Source organism: Carettochelys insculpta, chromosome 1 (genome assembly GCF_033958435.1).
Source record: "Carettochelys insculpta isolate YL-2023 chromosome 1, ASM3395843v1, whole genome shotgun sequence".
Classification (NCBI taxonomy): domain Eukaryota; kingdom Metazoa; phylum Chordata; order Testudines; family Carettochelyidae; genus Carettochelys; species Carettochelys insculpta.
The window spans coordinates 307,372,523-307,387,445 of record NC_134137.1 but is presented as its reverse complement, the minus strand read 5'-3'; the positions used below and the strand labels follow the sequence as shown (position 1 = coordinate 307,387,445).

The following is a 14,923-nucleotide window of genomic DNA, read 5'->3' as shown; positions in this document are numbered from 1 at the left end:
GAAGGTGAATGGTGAGCAGACGAATGGAGCAGCTGGTCTCACTGACAGCCAGGACCCTTTTTTTAAGTCCAGAGCTCATCCCTTCTCCCAGGACATTTTGCAGCCAGACCCTGATGGTTGGGGGGTGGGAAGCACTTCTGGTGAGTTCTCATTTTTAATCATGCTACAAGTGGGCTGAGGCAAATGGGTGTGATCTGTGCCGGACCGACACAGCTCAAAGCCACTGGAAGAACTTAGCATATCTGGACAGAGAGCATTGGTCCTCCCTGCAAATCTCCATAAAGCTCTCAGACAGGTATTCTTTAATCCTTCTCATGAGGTTTCTGGGGAGGGCTGCCTCATTCCAACCTCCTTGATGGGACACCTTTCCAAACCAAGCCAGCCAGCATGATAACTACTATGCCTGGTCCACCCTTCTCTCTTCCCATCCTTGGGCTCCTGGTGGAAGGGAAACTTACACTGTCCCAGCAAAATGGGGATGGGGAGCACACAGGGTCATGAGAGCCACACAGCCCTGATACCACAAGCTGCACTTCCATGCTGGCCCAATCTCCCTCTCCTTCCCCAAGCTCCTGGAGAAAGAGAGACTCTCAATGCCACAGTTCTGATAATCACTATGCCCCATCTATCCCTTGCAGCATGCTTTTTGAATGCACGGCTCCGCACATGACTAGAAAGTATGCCCCCAAGCTGTGTTACCATGCAAACTGAAGCAAGCAGGTCCCTTAAGATCTGGGTAGTATTTGCTGCACAGAGGAGGCTTAAAGGCCAAAATTTGCCCGTGTACATAGCACATCCCTATTGTTTCCTACAGACACTTCTCCTTCATGAAATTACTTTGTGTGTTGTAAAACTTATCTCCCAATGTCTGTCCTTCACTTATGTTTTGTTACAGTGTCTGCAACAGGGGTTTCTTTCTTGACTGCCCTTCCAGCAGTTAGACTGGTACAGACCAGAAGACAAAAAAACCACAGGAAAATACGTTCCCGGACAACAGGGAAGCTGCCCCCACGGACAGGGCACAGTTAAGTGAATGGAGGAGAGGAGAGTGGATTGGGAAGACGGGACAGTGAATCTGAACGAGAGGAAGGCACTCAGAGCATGAAGTCTAGACCCAGGAGGAGATGTTGACACATGATGCAGCAAACAGAGCTCCTGAGGCTCCTGGTACAGGAGCAACAGAGCCCCACTGCAGCCCATGCTGAACCACATGCCCTCCTCACCATATTTCATATACTCCCCCCCACATCAGCTCCCCAGAATGCAGGGAGAGAAAGAGTCAAGGGCAGCCTTCTGTTCAACCCCCAAGGACATTTCTCACGGCAGAAGGCTGATATACCCCCACCTGTGATTGCAAAATGCCTCTTGCCCTTGCTTACGAAGCTCCAAAGCCCGTCACGAACTCCTTTACTATGTGCTTCATTTTGCCGCCTAAATAAAAATGCACAACCTCTCATTGCTTGTGTTGCAGAAGGGAGGGGTCAGGGTTTTACAGGGTTTACACGCTAGCACACACCACGCAGGAGGCACTGCCCTAACAACAACAGACATGATTGTCATGTTGCTGTCTGGTCATTCATGAAGCTGTTTTGCAAAGCCTCTCTGAGTAGCAGCGCCCCTCACTGTGTTCTCCTCGTTGCTCTGGTATCTGGCTGCTCATAATTACCGGCCACGTGATCTGCCTCTGCCCTCCAGCCAGGCTTGAAAATTTCTACCTTACTCTCCCATAAGGTATGGAGCACTTAGCAGGCTGCCACCATGAAGGGAATATTGCTTTGGCTGAGGTCTAACTGAGCCAGAAGGCTCCTGAACCCGACCTTTACATGGGCAAATGCACATCCCACCACCATTCTGCACTTGCTCAGCCTGTAGCTGAACTTCTCCTTACAATGGCCCAGGCTGCCCGAGTATGGCTTCATGAGCAAACGGAGCAAGGGGTAAGCTGGATCTCACCGGCTAATTACTGACATCTGCACGTCTCCAATGGTAATTTTCTAATCTATGAAGAAAGTTCCATTCTGCAGCTTTCTGAACAGACCAGAGTTACTAAACATGTGCATGTCATGCACTTTTCCCAACCGTTATCCCACGCTGATGTCAGGGAAACAGCCCTTGTGATCCACCAACGCCTACAACACCATCATGAAGTACCCCTTGCGGTTTACGTACTCTGTGGCAAGGTGGCCTGGTTCCAAAGGGACGAGCAGTCCATCATCCCACCGCAGTTAAGGAACTCCACTGCAGCAAAACCATCCACTATGTCCTGCACATTTCCCACTGTCAGTCTTTCATAGCAGAAGGGTGTGGATTTTAAGGCCAGAAGGAATTGGTGGGATCATCTAGTCTGACCTCCTACATTACCCAGGCCATAGAACATTGCCCAAATAACTCCTGATTGAACCAGAGCAGATCTTTTAGAAAAACACCCAATCTTGATTTTAAAATTGCTAGTGAGGGAATATCCACCCTGAGCAATCCTTGGTAAATTGTTCTACTGGCTAACAACCCTGGCTGTTAACAAATGTCTTGCTTTGACTTTGGCTCTTATCAGCCATTGGCCGATAAGAATCACGTATCTGGAGCCCAGGCAGACACTTGTAAACTACAACAATTCACCCTTTAACCTGTTCTTTGTTAGGGGAATAGACTGACCTTTTTAAAATTCTGTTATATATTTCTATTCCTTTTTGTAACATATCTTTGCTTTAACATTTTTCAAGCTACAAATATAAGGTAACTGATAGCCTTTAGAAGCTGTGAGCAACATTGTCATCCTGAGGCAAATTGAAGCAACTTAAAGTGGCCTGATTTTTCAAAGTAGCTGAGCACTAGCAGTTCAGCAAAAGTGGAAACTCAAGAACTTTAAAAAATAAACCTGTTTGTTGTACCAAAGTGCTTATCCTTTAGGTACCTACTGTGACCTGAACTTCTGAAATAGCCATGAGAGCAGGTATTTTGATATCTCACAAATAAAAGAGAATGGCAAATGTGTGGTGTTCTATATACTTAGAGAGAGCCAGAGCTGTGCAACTGAACTTAATATAACTGATAAGGTGCTAAATATCATGGGTATTGCAGCTTAACTTCTCCGAGGTAGCTTGACACACCTGAAGAGTTATTCCACAGAGATTCCAGAAGCAACAGTGGCAATGGCACATTTTTTTATTTTCAAACATAATTCCTTTTCACTTACAAGAGATACTCCTAACGTGTGAAGTGTCCTTTCTGGGCTAGATAAGGTTACTTGAAATTCCACTGGTGCTTTTAGATACTCTTCCGTCAGCAACAAGGCAAACCTCAGGCTGCTCTTTTGACTCTTACCCAACTTCTTTACCTCACACCTAGACAGAACCATACTCACTGATAAAAGAGGTATGACGCCTCTGTCCCTGTGGGTGGACATCTATGCTAGGCAGAGCCTCATGAGCAGGCAGCCCACTCTTGCAGAAGTGGAGTGACCACATTGCTTTATGGGAAATACGAGACACTAACCTCCAGAGATGCCCTCCCATGCTTAGGTTTGTTGGCGATGGAGGCTGGGGGCTCCACAGCCTTCCAGTGAGGGGGAGCAGAGGATGGGGGCTCAGCAACCTCTTGGCAGGTGGTGCATGTGCTGAGAATAGGGGCTTCATGGCTCTCCATGTAGGGTGGGACACGGCAGGGAACAGGGAAGTCAGCCCGCAGAGGAGCTTCTCTGCAGCAGGAACTACCTCACAAAGGAGCAAGGTGCTGGGGACAAGGCAGCCATCCCACTGAGGGGCTCCCTGGCAGCAGGAAATGCCTCCCCTAGGCGTGGGGCACCAGGGACTGAGGCAGATACCCCATGGCAGAGTTTGCTGGCAGCAGGGGCTGACACCATGGGGTGCCAGGGAATGGGGCGGCTTCGTACGGAGAAGTTCCCCTGCAGCAGTAGCTGCTGCCCCAACGCACAGAGCACCAGGAAACATGGCAGCCTCCTCACAGAGGAGTTCCCTGGGCAGGGTGTGGAGAGGGGGTGCTGCTCCCAGGCACAGGGGGCCAGGGAACTGGGCAGCTGCCCTGCAGCAGGGCTCCCTGGCAGCAGAGGCTGCCACCCTGAGACACTGGGTGTCAAGGAACAGAGGCCCACAACATATGGGACAATTAACCCATTTTCTTAAAGTCAGGATGCCTGTGGGACATCTTAAATAAGAGACGGTCCTGGGGAAAAATGGGATGGATGGTCATCCTATGTAGAAGGTACCAGATCTGGATCTAAAGTAACTAAATGGTATTACTAATTCAATCAGCTGTTCTTTTCGGAAGGGTACACATAGGTCTTTTGAACTCAGGTTGTCTTTCAAAATAGAAAAAGGCCAAAAGAGCCTCTTTTAGAGCCTATTGAAGTTAATGGAAAGACTTGCATTAACTTCAGTGAGCTCTAGATCAGCCTCAAATATTTTTAAACTAAGATGCTATACTTCCCCCTCCAAAGGGTCTCTCCATCAACATGACACTCGTTCATTGAATAGATTCCTCTTTATTTGAAATGGAATGCATTTTGAAAAATATGAAAAATAAATCACATCTCTCAGACATCATTTATGAGTCCTATTTACACACAGATTTGACAACACTGATATTTCAGCTCATGATGGCATATGCCAGAAGACATTTCGTACATTACTGCAACTAGAAGCCAGCTGTTACAGATCATGAACTTTAAGGAAGAGGAGCTACTTTGGGATGTAACAAAGATATTATTTGGTCAAACTTTCACTTCTGAACACAAAGTTATTGAACTATAGAATAGTCACCGCAGCTTGATTTTTCCTACTGAACACTTCCCTCCTCACATGCAGGCACATTCAGTTTGCACCAATGTCTTCTACTAAGACCTAAAACGTTGACCTTAACTAGCTTTCCACACTGCTGCTCACTACACTGGGCTCCTGGTTTTGTTTACTGGCACAGTACTTCACAAGCCCACCCAATGTTTGATCTATATTGCTACTTTTGAAGAGAATAGTACACAAGAAAGCTGCCAGATCACGTGCCCCAGAAGTTGAAGTCTTATTGATACTGGGATAGCATGAGCAGCTTGTGCAAGGCTACCCTCGCACTAGTGAGCTGAGGGAGAGAATGTCCTGATCTCAGCCATCTACTGGACCTTTTACATATACCACATGCACTGATGTCAACTCACTAGTGACTTTTGTGACATGGTCTCCTGTCACACCAGCGTCTGGGCTGACAGCAATGTTTTAAAAAACAGAAATAAGTCATGCATCTGGCAATATCAACAAGCAACAACTGGTTCACGATGAAGATTATTAACATTTAAAACAAATGTTCAAATGACGCCAAGAGTGTCTCTGTCAGGTCACCATAAACCAAGACACATAACAGGGAGGAGGACACTTTGAGCTCAACTAGTGGGAAAATGTATGGAAGTGTGAGCTAAGGATACCATCAGGCTTGATTTGGAAAAATCTTACCCTTCAGTTTGAGAAAGAACCTTAATGCTATTTAAATGGTTAAAGACCCTTATTTTTAAAAGCACAAGCACTCTGAGGGACCTTGATAAAGTTAATGATCCAGGGGCTGCTCCAAAGGCTGCTGAACTCAGTAGATGTTCTAGCAATAAGAAGCAGTCTTGATTTCAGTGGTCTTTGGAACAGGCTTGTATACGTTAGAAATGGCTTCATCTCCTCCGGAAATATGAAGCTTGAATAAGAGACATTTTGAATAAATTTCTTTTTTTTGAAACTGGTTAAACGTGTTCAGAAAGGTCATTTTTCTGTACTCTAGGTATATATCGGAAAGAGAATTAGCTACCTGGCAAACTAATTCGCAGCTCTGAAACAGAGATCATGTTTTCCCACAGATCAGTACTTAGGCAATTTTTTTAAAAGGTAGATGCTTTACGCAGCCAAGGGCAATGGTTTTGAAGGAGCCACTACAACTTTCAATCTATTTTGTGAATCTCCAGCACAATCATCCAAGTCAGGCTGCAGCAGAACGAGACATGAAAACTAGCTGCTGTAGTAGTTGAACGTCCTCTGTTTCAATTAGCCTCAAAAGGAATGACTTTCTTAGGTCAACTGTAACCTATCATTACAAGCCAGTCAATATGTACCCCTATAAAGTGCCTGAATTCCAGTAATCCTATGGGATTGTTCACTTGATGGTTTGCAGGACTGGGCTTGAGTTCTGTTAACACTTATGCACATGCTTAACTTCATTCACATGCATAGTCCCAATGTTGTTAATGGGGCTACTTACACATTTGCAAGACAAGGGCTTAAAAAAGAAGTTCCTTCACCCTGCAAGAGGCTCAGTACTATCAACTCTCTGTGAGATTAAGGGGAGCAGAATGAACTCCTCACCATCCAACACTGGGCTTTAGTCTGAAATCGGGGGGGGGGGAAGGGGATTAAAAGGTACCCATCAAATGCAATAGCCGCTGCAGAGCTCACATTCACATCATTTTCATGTTTTGTTTTATCCAGGTACTAAAATATGAGTGATACCTTAAAAAAAAAAAAAGTGAAGCTACAAATAAAAAAAAAAAAAAAAAGTCCTAAACAAATTACTTGAAAGACTTGGTTTCCATTTCTTTAGCTGACACAGGGGCTGAGCACTTTCCCTACTGAGCTGGTGAAAAGCAACAGTTCCATAGCTGAAGCTCTGTACCTTGACTTGGAGCTAAGAGGCCATATGCTGCCATCTCACCTTTTATTTCAAACCACAGAGCTTTAGCTGTGCAAAATGGGAAGTGGTTCACTACACTTTAGTTCCTTTTCTGGAACAGGGCCTATTAGCCCCACATTGCCCCCATTGAGATCGACAACAAAAGCCCGTAGATTTCAGTAGGAGCAGGAAGACATGTATGCCCAGTACTTCGTTTTCTAACTTTACAGGCTCCATTAACATAATGCAGACAAGATCCCAACAAGTCTCTTAACATCTGTTTATATTACACACCCAAATAAGTTTATCCCAGCAATATGGCATTTGTCAGTTTTGGAAAATTACAATTGAAATGATTCATTTAAACACATTAAGACATTTCTGACATGGACTTTAAAAACTATAGGATTTTTCAATGCAAGACATTTAAAGTCTCTCACAAAAGGGCAAAGAACATGCCTCTTTCATAAACCTTCAGTAGCAGGAGAGCCTTGAACTCAAAACACACAAGTCTGAATATACAGCCCTCAACTCTTCCAACCATTTCCATATCTTAAAATAAATGAGCACATAAATGCAACAATTTTAATCTGATGTATCAGATCACAAATCAAATTGGCCAGAGTTCTCACTTTAACCACTGTGATAAATGAAACAAAGGTATTCTAGCTAACAAATGGGATGATTTTTCTGCATAACTGATTCGCATATAAAATGTAACACTTTCCCCCTATGTTTTAATACAATGAAATATGCTTCTCTGTGACGTCAGGTTCCAACACTTGGAGAGAAGCAATTGTTTGTGCATTAAGATCTCTATCCTAATTCTAAACCATGCATTATATGTTCCATGATAACACAACAGTTCCTAAAATACTATTTTGGGTAAGAAAATGAGACCATCTAAAATTCATGGTCATATGAATCATTGGCTTCTCCCTTGACATCTCTCACTGTCTCCAAATGCTCTAATCTAGGAGAGAGCTAAAGTGTGCTTTGGATTTTGAGTTGAGATTGATTTCTGGCTAATGACCTACATTCAAAAATGTCTTGCAAACAAACCAGCCTTTAAAAAGTCCCTAATAAATAACCATAAAATAAAATACTTTAAAATAAAATTTACAGTACTTCATGTGCCCTAGAAGTCCCATCAGGCCAGATGATCCTTTTGAATGTTCATAAATACCAACCAGAGCCCAAATGACTTGAAATGTCCCCCTCAAGGAAGGGATTGTGCAGAAAAGTAGCTGGGTTTCCCCCTTAGTGAATGAACACACTCCAGCCTTCCCGCTAGTTGCTCTCTTTTGTTTGCCAAGTTTTCTGATCCCCTGGAACACGTTCAGGAAAGAAGCGTGCTCAGCCTCGCTCTTCAACTCAACCTGGGAGCAGAAACGCACGCGGCAGGAGGGGGCTGGGAGCGAGCTGAGACGGGGGGTGCCTTCACGGAGAGTCCAGCGGCAAGTGTGGAGAAGCAGCTCCGGAAAGGACAAGCGGTTGGCGCACCGAGAGCGCGAGATGCTCGCCCCAGGGAACCAGGAGCAGCGGGGGGGCGGAAGATCACAGGCGCTGGTGGGGCCAGTCCCGGGCCGGAGCCGCGCGCTCTGCAGCCCCCGGGCACAGAAGGCAGCAGCACTCCCCGGCCGTGGCCGATTGTCCTGGGCGACGCTGCCGAGGAAGCCGGAAAGGGCGGGGAGCGCAGGCAGCTCTTTCTCGCCGTCGCCGCCGGCCAGAGGGGATCCCTAGCGGGCGAGCAGGCGAAGGGCCGGTTTTGCCCCGGCTGTCGGAGCGCGGGGGCGGATCGGGGCGTGGCAGCTTCCCGGGCCCGGCGCGCCCTGCCCGGCGGCGGTCCCTGGGCTGGGCCGCCCTAGGCGGAGTTGGAGGCGCTGCGGAGGCGGGGGCCCGGGTGCGGCTGGCCCAGGTGCTGCTGCTTCTGGCGGGTGGAGCGCACGGCCAGCATGGCCTGGCGGTTCTTGTACTGCACCAGCTGCAGCGTGATCTCGGCGTTCCAGCCCTGCTCCTGCGGGCCGCGGAAGTCGATCTCCTTCCCCTCGGCCATGACCACGGTGAAATACACGTACTTGCCCTTCCGCTCCACGCAGTCCACCGTCTTCATGTTGGAGAAGTGCAGCTCCTTGATCTTGGCGGCGGGCGGCTCGGCGGCCGGCGGGCCCGGCTGCTTGGGGGGCCCGAGGAGCAGCCCCTCCTCGGTCAGGATGCAGCGCTTCTTCTTCCACAGCTGCAGCAGCCCGTCGCTCCGCTTCTCCAGCACGCCCTCCTTCAGCGCCTTGCAGCCGCTCTCCAGCATCCTCCTGCCAGGGGGCGCCTTGCGCCGCCCGGCCGCTGAGCCTCCTCCCGCCGGGGCAGGCAGCAGCCGGGCCCGCTCCCCCCCGCCCCCGAGCCCCGCTCCCGAGCCCCGCTCCCGAGCGGATGGCGGCGAGCGGCCAGGCGCCGGCGGAGCCGGGGCGAGCCTGACCCTAGCGAGGCGGCGAGCGCCCGTGCCAAGCCGGCGATCGGTGCGGTGCGCCCAGCCCGGAGTGACACGAGGCGCAGGGGAAGCCCAGCTCCGGCGAGCGCCGCGTCCCTGGCTCACGCCCTCGGATTCCCTTCCAAATATGGGGCCGCCTCCTGTAGGCGCCGCCCTGCGGGGTCACCCGGCGGGGGCCGGCCTTGGGCTGCCTAGCGGCGCTCAAGTGCCCCGGGGATTCGCCTCGCACGCCGCCCCCTGCCGCCCCGGGTGATGGTTAGAGCTGAGCAGCGCGTTTTGTCTTCCGCTCCCGCTTTGCTGCCTTGAAGAGCGCCACGTACTCGTGCTGCAGCCTCGTCGGCGCGCCTCGCTCCAGCCGAGATCCGGGGACAGAAAGCGCCGTGTCCTAAATCGTTAACTGCCAAGAGGCAAGTCCCAAGCCCGTTAACAGCCAGCGGTGCGAGGGGCGCAGCTTGTGGCGGTTTCCCCCCATCACACCCAGGACTTACAGTTTAGTTCAGTGGTTCCCCGCAGCCCCGGGTACAAACTGAGGATCCACTTTTGCAAATCCCCGCTGCTGGCTGAGGCTAACGGTCACACTCCAGTGAAGCATCTGCAGGGCGGGTGACAAGGGGGCGGGGGGGGCTCCCCCGATTGGCTGCTGGGGCTCAGGCTCCTCCAGCTCATTAAAAATGTTGAAATGTTACTGTTCTTATGCATGTGTAGTCACCTTTAGATATCAAAATCTCCATCCCTTTAGATTGCATTAGACCAGCAGTTCTCAACCTTTTCCAGACAGGGACTCATTTTGACAATTCAGGATTTATCCTGGAGAGACCGTCCGCGAGGCCTCTCGGAGCTGCCGGCCTTCTACCAGGACCTCCTCCGCACTTGGCGGCTGCTCGCAGCCTCCAGGTCCTTGGGGGCCACCGTGGGGGAAGACCTCCTCGCGGAGCCCCTGCTACACAACCCCCACCTTCGTGTGCAGGCGGCGGAGTCCCCCGTGGTGCGCCGGAGGTTGGTCCTAGGTGGAATCACCAGGGTCGGAGACCTCCTGGACTACGACCGGGGAGACTGGATGGACGCCCCGGCGCTCGCCCAGCGCATGGGGCTCTCCAGCCTACGCTCCCCCCGTCGCGTACTCGAGGAGGTGAAGGCCGCCCTGCCGCCCACTGCTCACGTCTACCTCGGCCGGGTCCTGCGAGAGGGTGCACCCCGCCCCCCTCTCACTCCTAGCCCTCCGGACCTCTCCGTGGGCCCCCGGCTTCGCGATCCTGCCCGCCCCCCTCCCCCCCACCACCTCAGCCGGCTGCATACCTTGCAGCCGGTCCCCTTCCGAACCGCGCCTAGACATCTTCTGTACGCGCTCGTGCTTCACACGCTCCACTTCCCCACCCTCGTGTCCCGCCCCGACCACAAGTGGCGGGACCTCTTGCCGCCAGCGGAGGGTGGGGAGCCCCGGTGGGCCAGCCTCTATTCCACTCTGGTCCCGCGGCCCGCCGGGGACATCAGCTGGAGAATCCTCCACGGAGCGGTGAGCACGGGCGTGTACCTGGCGCGGTTCACCCCCATCCCAGACACCTGCACCTTCTGCGGCATGAGGGAGAACCTGGCGCACATCTACGTTGAGTGCGCCAGGCTGCAGCCCCTCTTCCGGCTCCTCCAGAACCTCCTCTTGAGGTTCTGGCTGCACTTTTCCCCGCACCTCCTTATCCTGTCACACCCTATCCGCGGCCCCACAAAGTCGCGGGACCTCCTCGTCTGCCTCCTCCTGGCCATGGCCAAAATGACCATCTATAAAACCAGGGAGAGGAGGCTGGCAGAGGGGGCGACCTGCGACTGTGGGGCCTACTTCCGTTTCTCCCTTCGCTCACGAATCCGGGCAGAGTTCCTCTGGGCGGCGTCCACCGACTCCCTGGACACCTTCGAGGAGCGGTGGGCGCTGGCCGGGGCGCTCTGCTCGGTATCCCCTTCCGGCTCCCTCGTTCTAAACCTTTGACCCTCACTCCCGTCCCTGTTTTTTTCCTTTGTTGTCCCCCGTATTCACTTGGTGACTGGGTGTTTTTAGTGGGCCCCACCTCAGTGTGAGAGGGGCCTTTTAGCCGTGGGCAGGCTATGCCTGCCCACCCCCCGAGTAACACCAATAGGACCCTACAAGACCAAAACCTCCAGCCTAGACACAGTAGAAGTGGAAAAGGAGAGAGAGAGAGAATAAGACTAGATATGGTTAAGGCCCAGTCTGCACATAAAGATTAGATTAAACCTAGTTGTGAGGCTTAGTGCTGTGAAAAATGTCACACCCTCAGCACCATGGGTAGGTCAGCCTAACCCTGGGGGTAGGCACACAGGGCTAGGTCAATGGAAGAATTCTGTTGACCCAGCTACCTCCTCTCAAAACAGGTAGTGGATTTACTGCAGCAAGAAAAAAAAATCCTCCCCCTCAACAGGGGTAGCATCTACACCACAGCAGTCGTGCTGCTGTAGCAGATGTACTCAGGCCTGCTGACAGAACAATTGCTCCTGCCTCCCATCCTAGGGCCCAGCTCTTCAAAAGGGGCAAAAGGCTCCCAGTCACGTCCACCACTGTAACTGCACTGGCCAGAGCGCCGGCTTCTTCAAAATTGACACTGGAGCCCTGCACAGTTCAAGAGGTGCTAAGGGCTGGTCGAGCCAGGCACAGTACAGTCCAGGCAGCAAGGGCTGCCCCTGACCCCACCCACAGCCCTGTACCTTGAGTGAAGAGCCACCCCCACACCCATCATGCTCAGGGGCCCAGCAATTTTGTCAGCCCTCCCTGAGGGTAATGTATGCAGCTGCTCTGAATTACTTCAACCTATCCAGTACAATACAATTTTGAACAGCTGAAGATCCAAGTATTTACTTCCAGATGGAACAATATCCAAGTTCCTTGACTGATAAATTAGAATTAGACATGGATTTATGAAACAAAACTCCTTATCACTCTGAATTGTTTGAGAATGACCAAATGCACTATTTTGAACTACACTGGATGCTGCAACAGTTCTGACCTAAATAGTGTCATTCCTGCATGAAGTACCCACTCAAACTGGTGTAATTATTGTGACAGTAACTCGCAGTCCCAGGGGCCCCAGAACCAGCTTACACACTGTTTCCAGTATACTTATCCCTGGCTATGTGTCAGCTTCCTCACACAACCAGCCTTTTGAAACTCAAGCACCTGCATCTTGGCAATTGCTTCACCTTGTACCCCAGTCCTCTTGCTACTGGCTATGCACAGAAGTTCCAGACCCTTCATACCCAAAGGTGCTGCACACCCTGATTTGTAAGTTTTACTTTACACCATCCATCTTGGAAACCACAGAGAACTTTTGAGCCTTTGTAATAAAACAAAAGTTGGTTTATTTAACTGGCAAAAACAAAGTGGCAAAAACAAGCAGCTACACCACAACACAAACCATAAACTGCCAACCTCGTAGACTTGATTACATATGAAGTAAGTTTCCCTGCACAGCTCAGTTTCACAAGATCCAGAATCAAAACATTCATGAAAGCTCCCTTTCTCTGCAGCGAATAGATCAAAAATGCTACTCCCCCTTGGGTGTTATACAAAAATCATCCCTTTGTTTCTATTCAGACAGGGTGAACCTCTACTGGTTGTAATGTTCCTTTTCTACCTTCAAGTGCTTTCAATTGTAGTGACCTCTAATTATTTCCTGGTAGTAGGTTTGTGGGAGAGAAATGTCAACCCAAAACAGGGCAGGTCAACAGCTTCAGCTCAAATGGGCCAGGACTGAGACAGTACCATTAGTGACTAATTTTAATGTCAGTCCATAAAGCACACTTTCAATACAAATACATTATTTCTTAAATATTGCCCATACATGCATCTTGCAAGAATTCTGAGTCTTGCCAAGTTACACACTTTCTATGGATAGATGTTACTCTTTATGAATAAATATCCTGTAAAATGTTTGATGTAGTTAGCTTGTAGAGTCTGAAGTGGGAGCTCTTTGCAAGGAATATGGGCAAAAGATTGTCTGCATCACAACATATCCAAAACTCTATCCCTCTACTGAAGTTCAACTAAAACCTATGGAAGGTTTGCGTACACTCCTTGGTTGCAAGCTCTTTGAATATATCTGATGTTCAGATGCCTCCTAGTGCCAAACATTAATACTGCAAGAATTTTGAACGTGATCTTTGAAAATATGAATGGTAAGCCTTCATATTCTTCTGGTATTTTCCTCTATTGTTTGCATGCCCAGAGAGGTTGCTGAAAGAAGTGTGTTGTACAGCCACTGCTCCTGTTTCATAATATTACAAGACTCCCAGATTTGAAAGTCAAGAGACTGATGTGCCTGAAAACCTGTAGAATGTATTTATTGTGTAAAGCTTGAGGGAAATCTGGCAAAGTTTTTGGGAACTACAGAGAACAGGCTCAAAAAGAGCCCACACGGGAGGGGAGTGGGGAAGGTGCCATTTGCAGTGTTCCCCTACTGGTTGTGTATTTCCTCACAAGATTTGTTCTGTTGCCCATTGTGGCTTTTCACTAGTTTCTTTGAAAGAAAGGGGATGGTGGCAGAATTTATTCAATCAACTGCAATATCTAGTATAGGCTCTTACTGAGGGGCTCAGTTTCTTCTCACATTCATAAATATTGAGGGAGTATTTTAGGGCTTGCATGGCACCAGATTCTGCATAATTTGAGATTATGCAAAAGGAAAAAGTAATTTTCCAGCCCTTTCAGCTATAGCAATAACCCTCCAACTGTACAGTGAGTACAAATAGGTCATGTTTGCCTGAGTTTACAGGCAGCTTGAACCACCACGTCAGATGTGAGAACTAACGTTCACCATGAAGCAAAAATCAGCAATAACGTTTCAACATCAACATTACCTTGTTCACTCCTGATCAACTGAGCAGACGTAATGGGAAAGAGGAGACTGAGAATGAAGTCTGCAAGAGACAGGTACAGAGAGGTATTTGAAGGGGAAAAAGCAGAGGGAGAAACAGAGAAGAGCAAGATAAACAGTCAAAAAAATGAGGGAAAGAAAAGAAAGTACAGAAGTAGCAGGAACATCACAGTGCAGATATTCCTCAAAGAATATGACAATAAGGTACTAAGTAAACAATTAAAAGTAGTTACTTAAGGAACTCTGGTCTCCTCTTGATCTCTGTACAAACCTCCCACTGGTATCAGTAAAAGGGACTTCTTGTAGTTATAGCCCAAGCTTCAAACCATAATCAAATCTGGTTCTCTCTACTGATCTGAGTTTGAACCTCCTGATCTGTTAGACACACATCTTAAAACAAATGAAATATAAAAGGCTTCCGATAGATTTTAACAGTTCCCCCAACCACAGTTCATCCAGTCCACATAGTCCCTAAAGGAGTTAAACTAGAAGCCAAGGGTGCCCATAGCCTAGGTAAAGCTCTGGACAAGTGCAAGCAACTGTGAGAGTCTAGGACCCCTTAAACACTGGCTTGGGGATTTAGGGAGGATAGATGGCAGAATCCAATGTCCCAAGGAAAGGCAAACAAGATGCCCGAGCCTGAGAGTATGCCTTCAATTCCCAGCACTAGAAATAGCTATTTGACTCTGCCAAGACACAGTTGGTTTAGAAGTAAATAGGATCCAGAGATTAGGTCTACTCATGACAGGTGACCAACCAGGAGGTCCTGGGGCAGTTTGTAATAACCCCCGCTTCATAAATAAATGAGTTAATCTTTAAGGTGCTACCAGACCGCTTGTTATTTGTGAAGTTACAGACTAACATATTACCCCTGAGGCCCTTCCTCAAAATGGTTTAAGGTGAAAAGATTGGT

General features: G+C 49.1%; 1 protein-coding gene across 1 annotated transcript; it reads right to left on the bottom strand.

Annotated features, from left to right (window-relative positions):
- Nucleotides 1-4,482: 4,482 nt before the first annotated feature.
- PHLDA1 (pleckstrin homology like domain family A member 1) lies at nucleotides 4,483-9,081 on the bottom strand. Its single transcript, XM_075012607.1, has one exon. It carries the CDS (start codon nucleotides 8,954-8,956, stop codon nucleotides 8,516-8,518), a length of 441 nt encoding a protein of 146 aa, XP_074868708.1. The 5' UTR covers nucleotides 8,957-9,081; the 3' UTR covers nucleotides 4,483-8,515.
- Nucleotides 9,082-14,923: the final 5,842 nt, after the last annotated feature.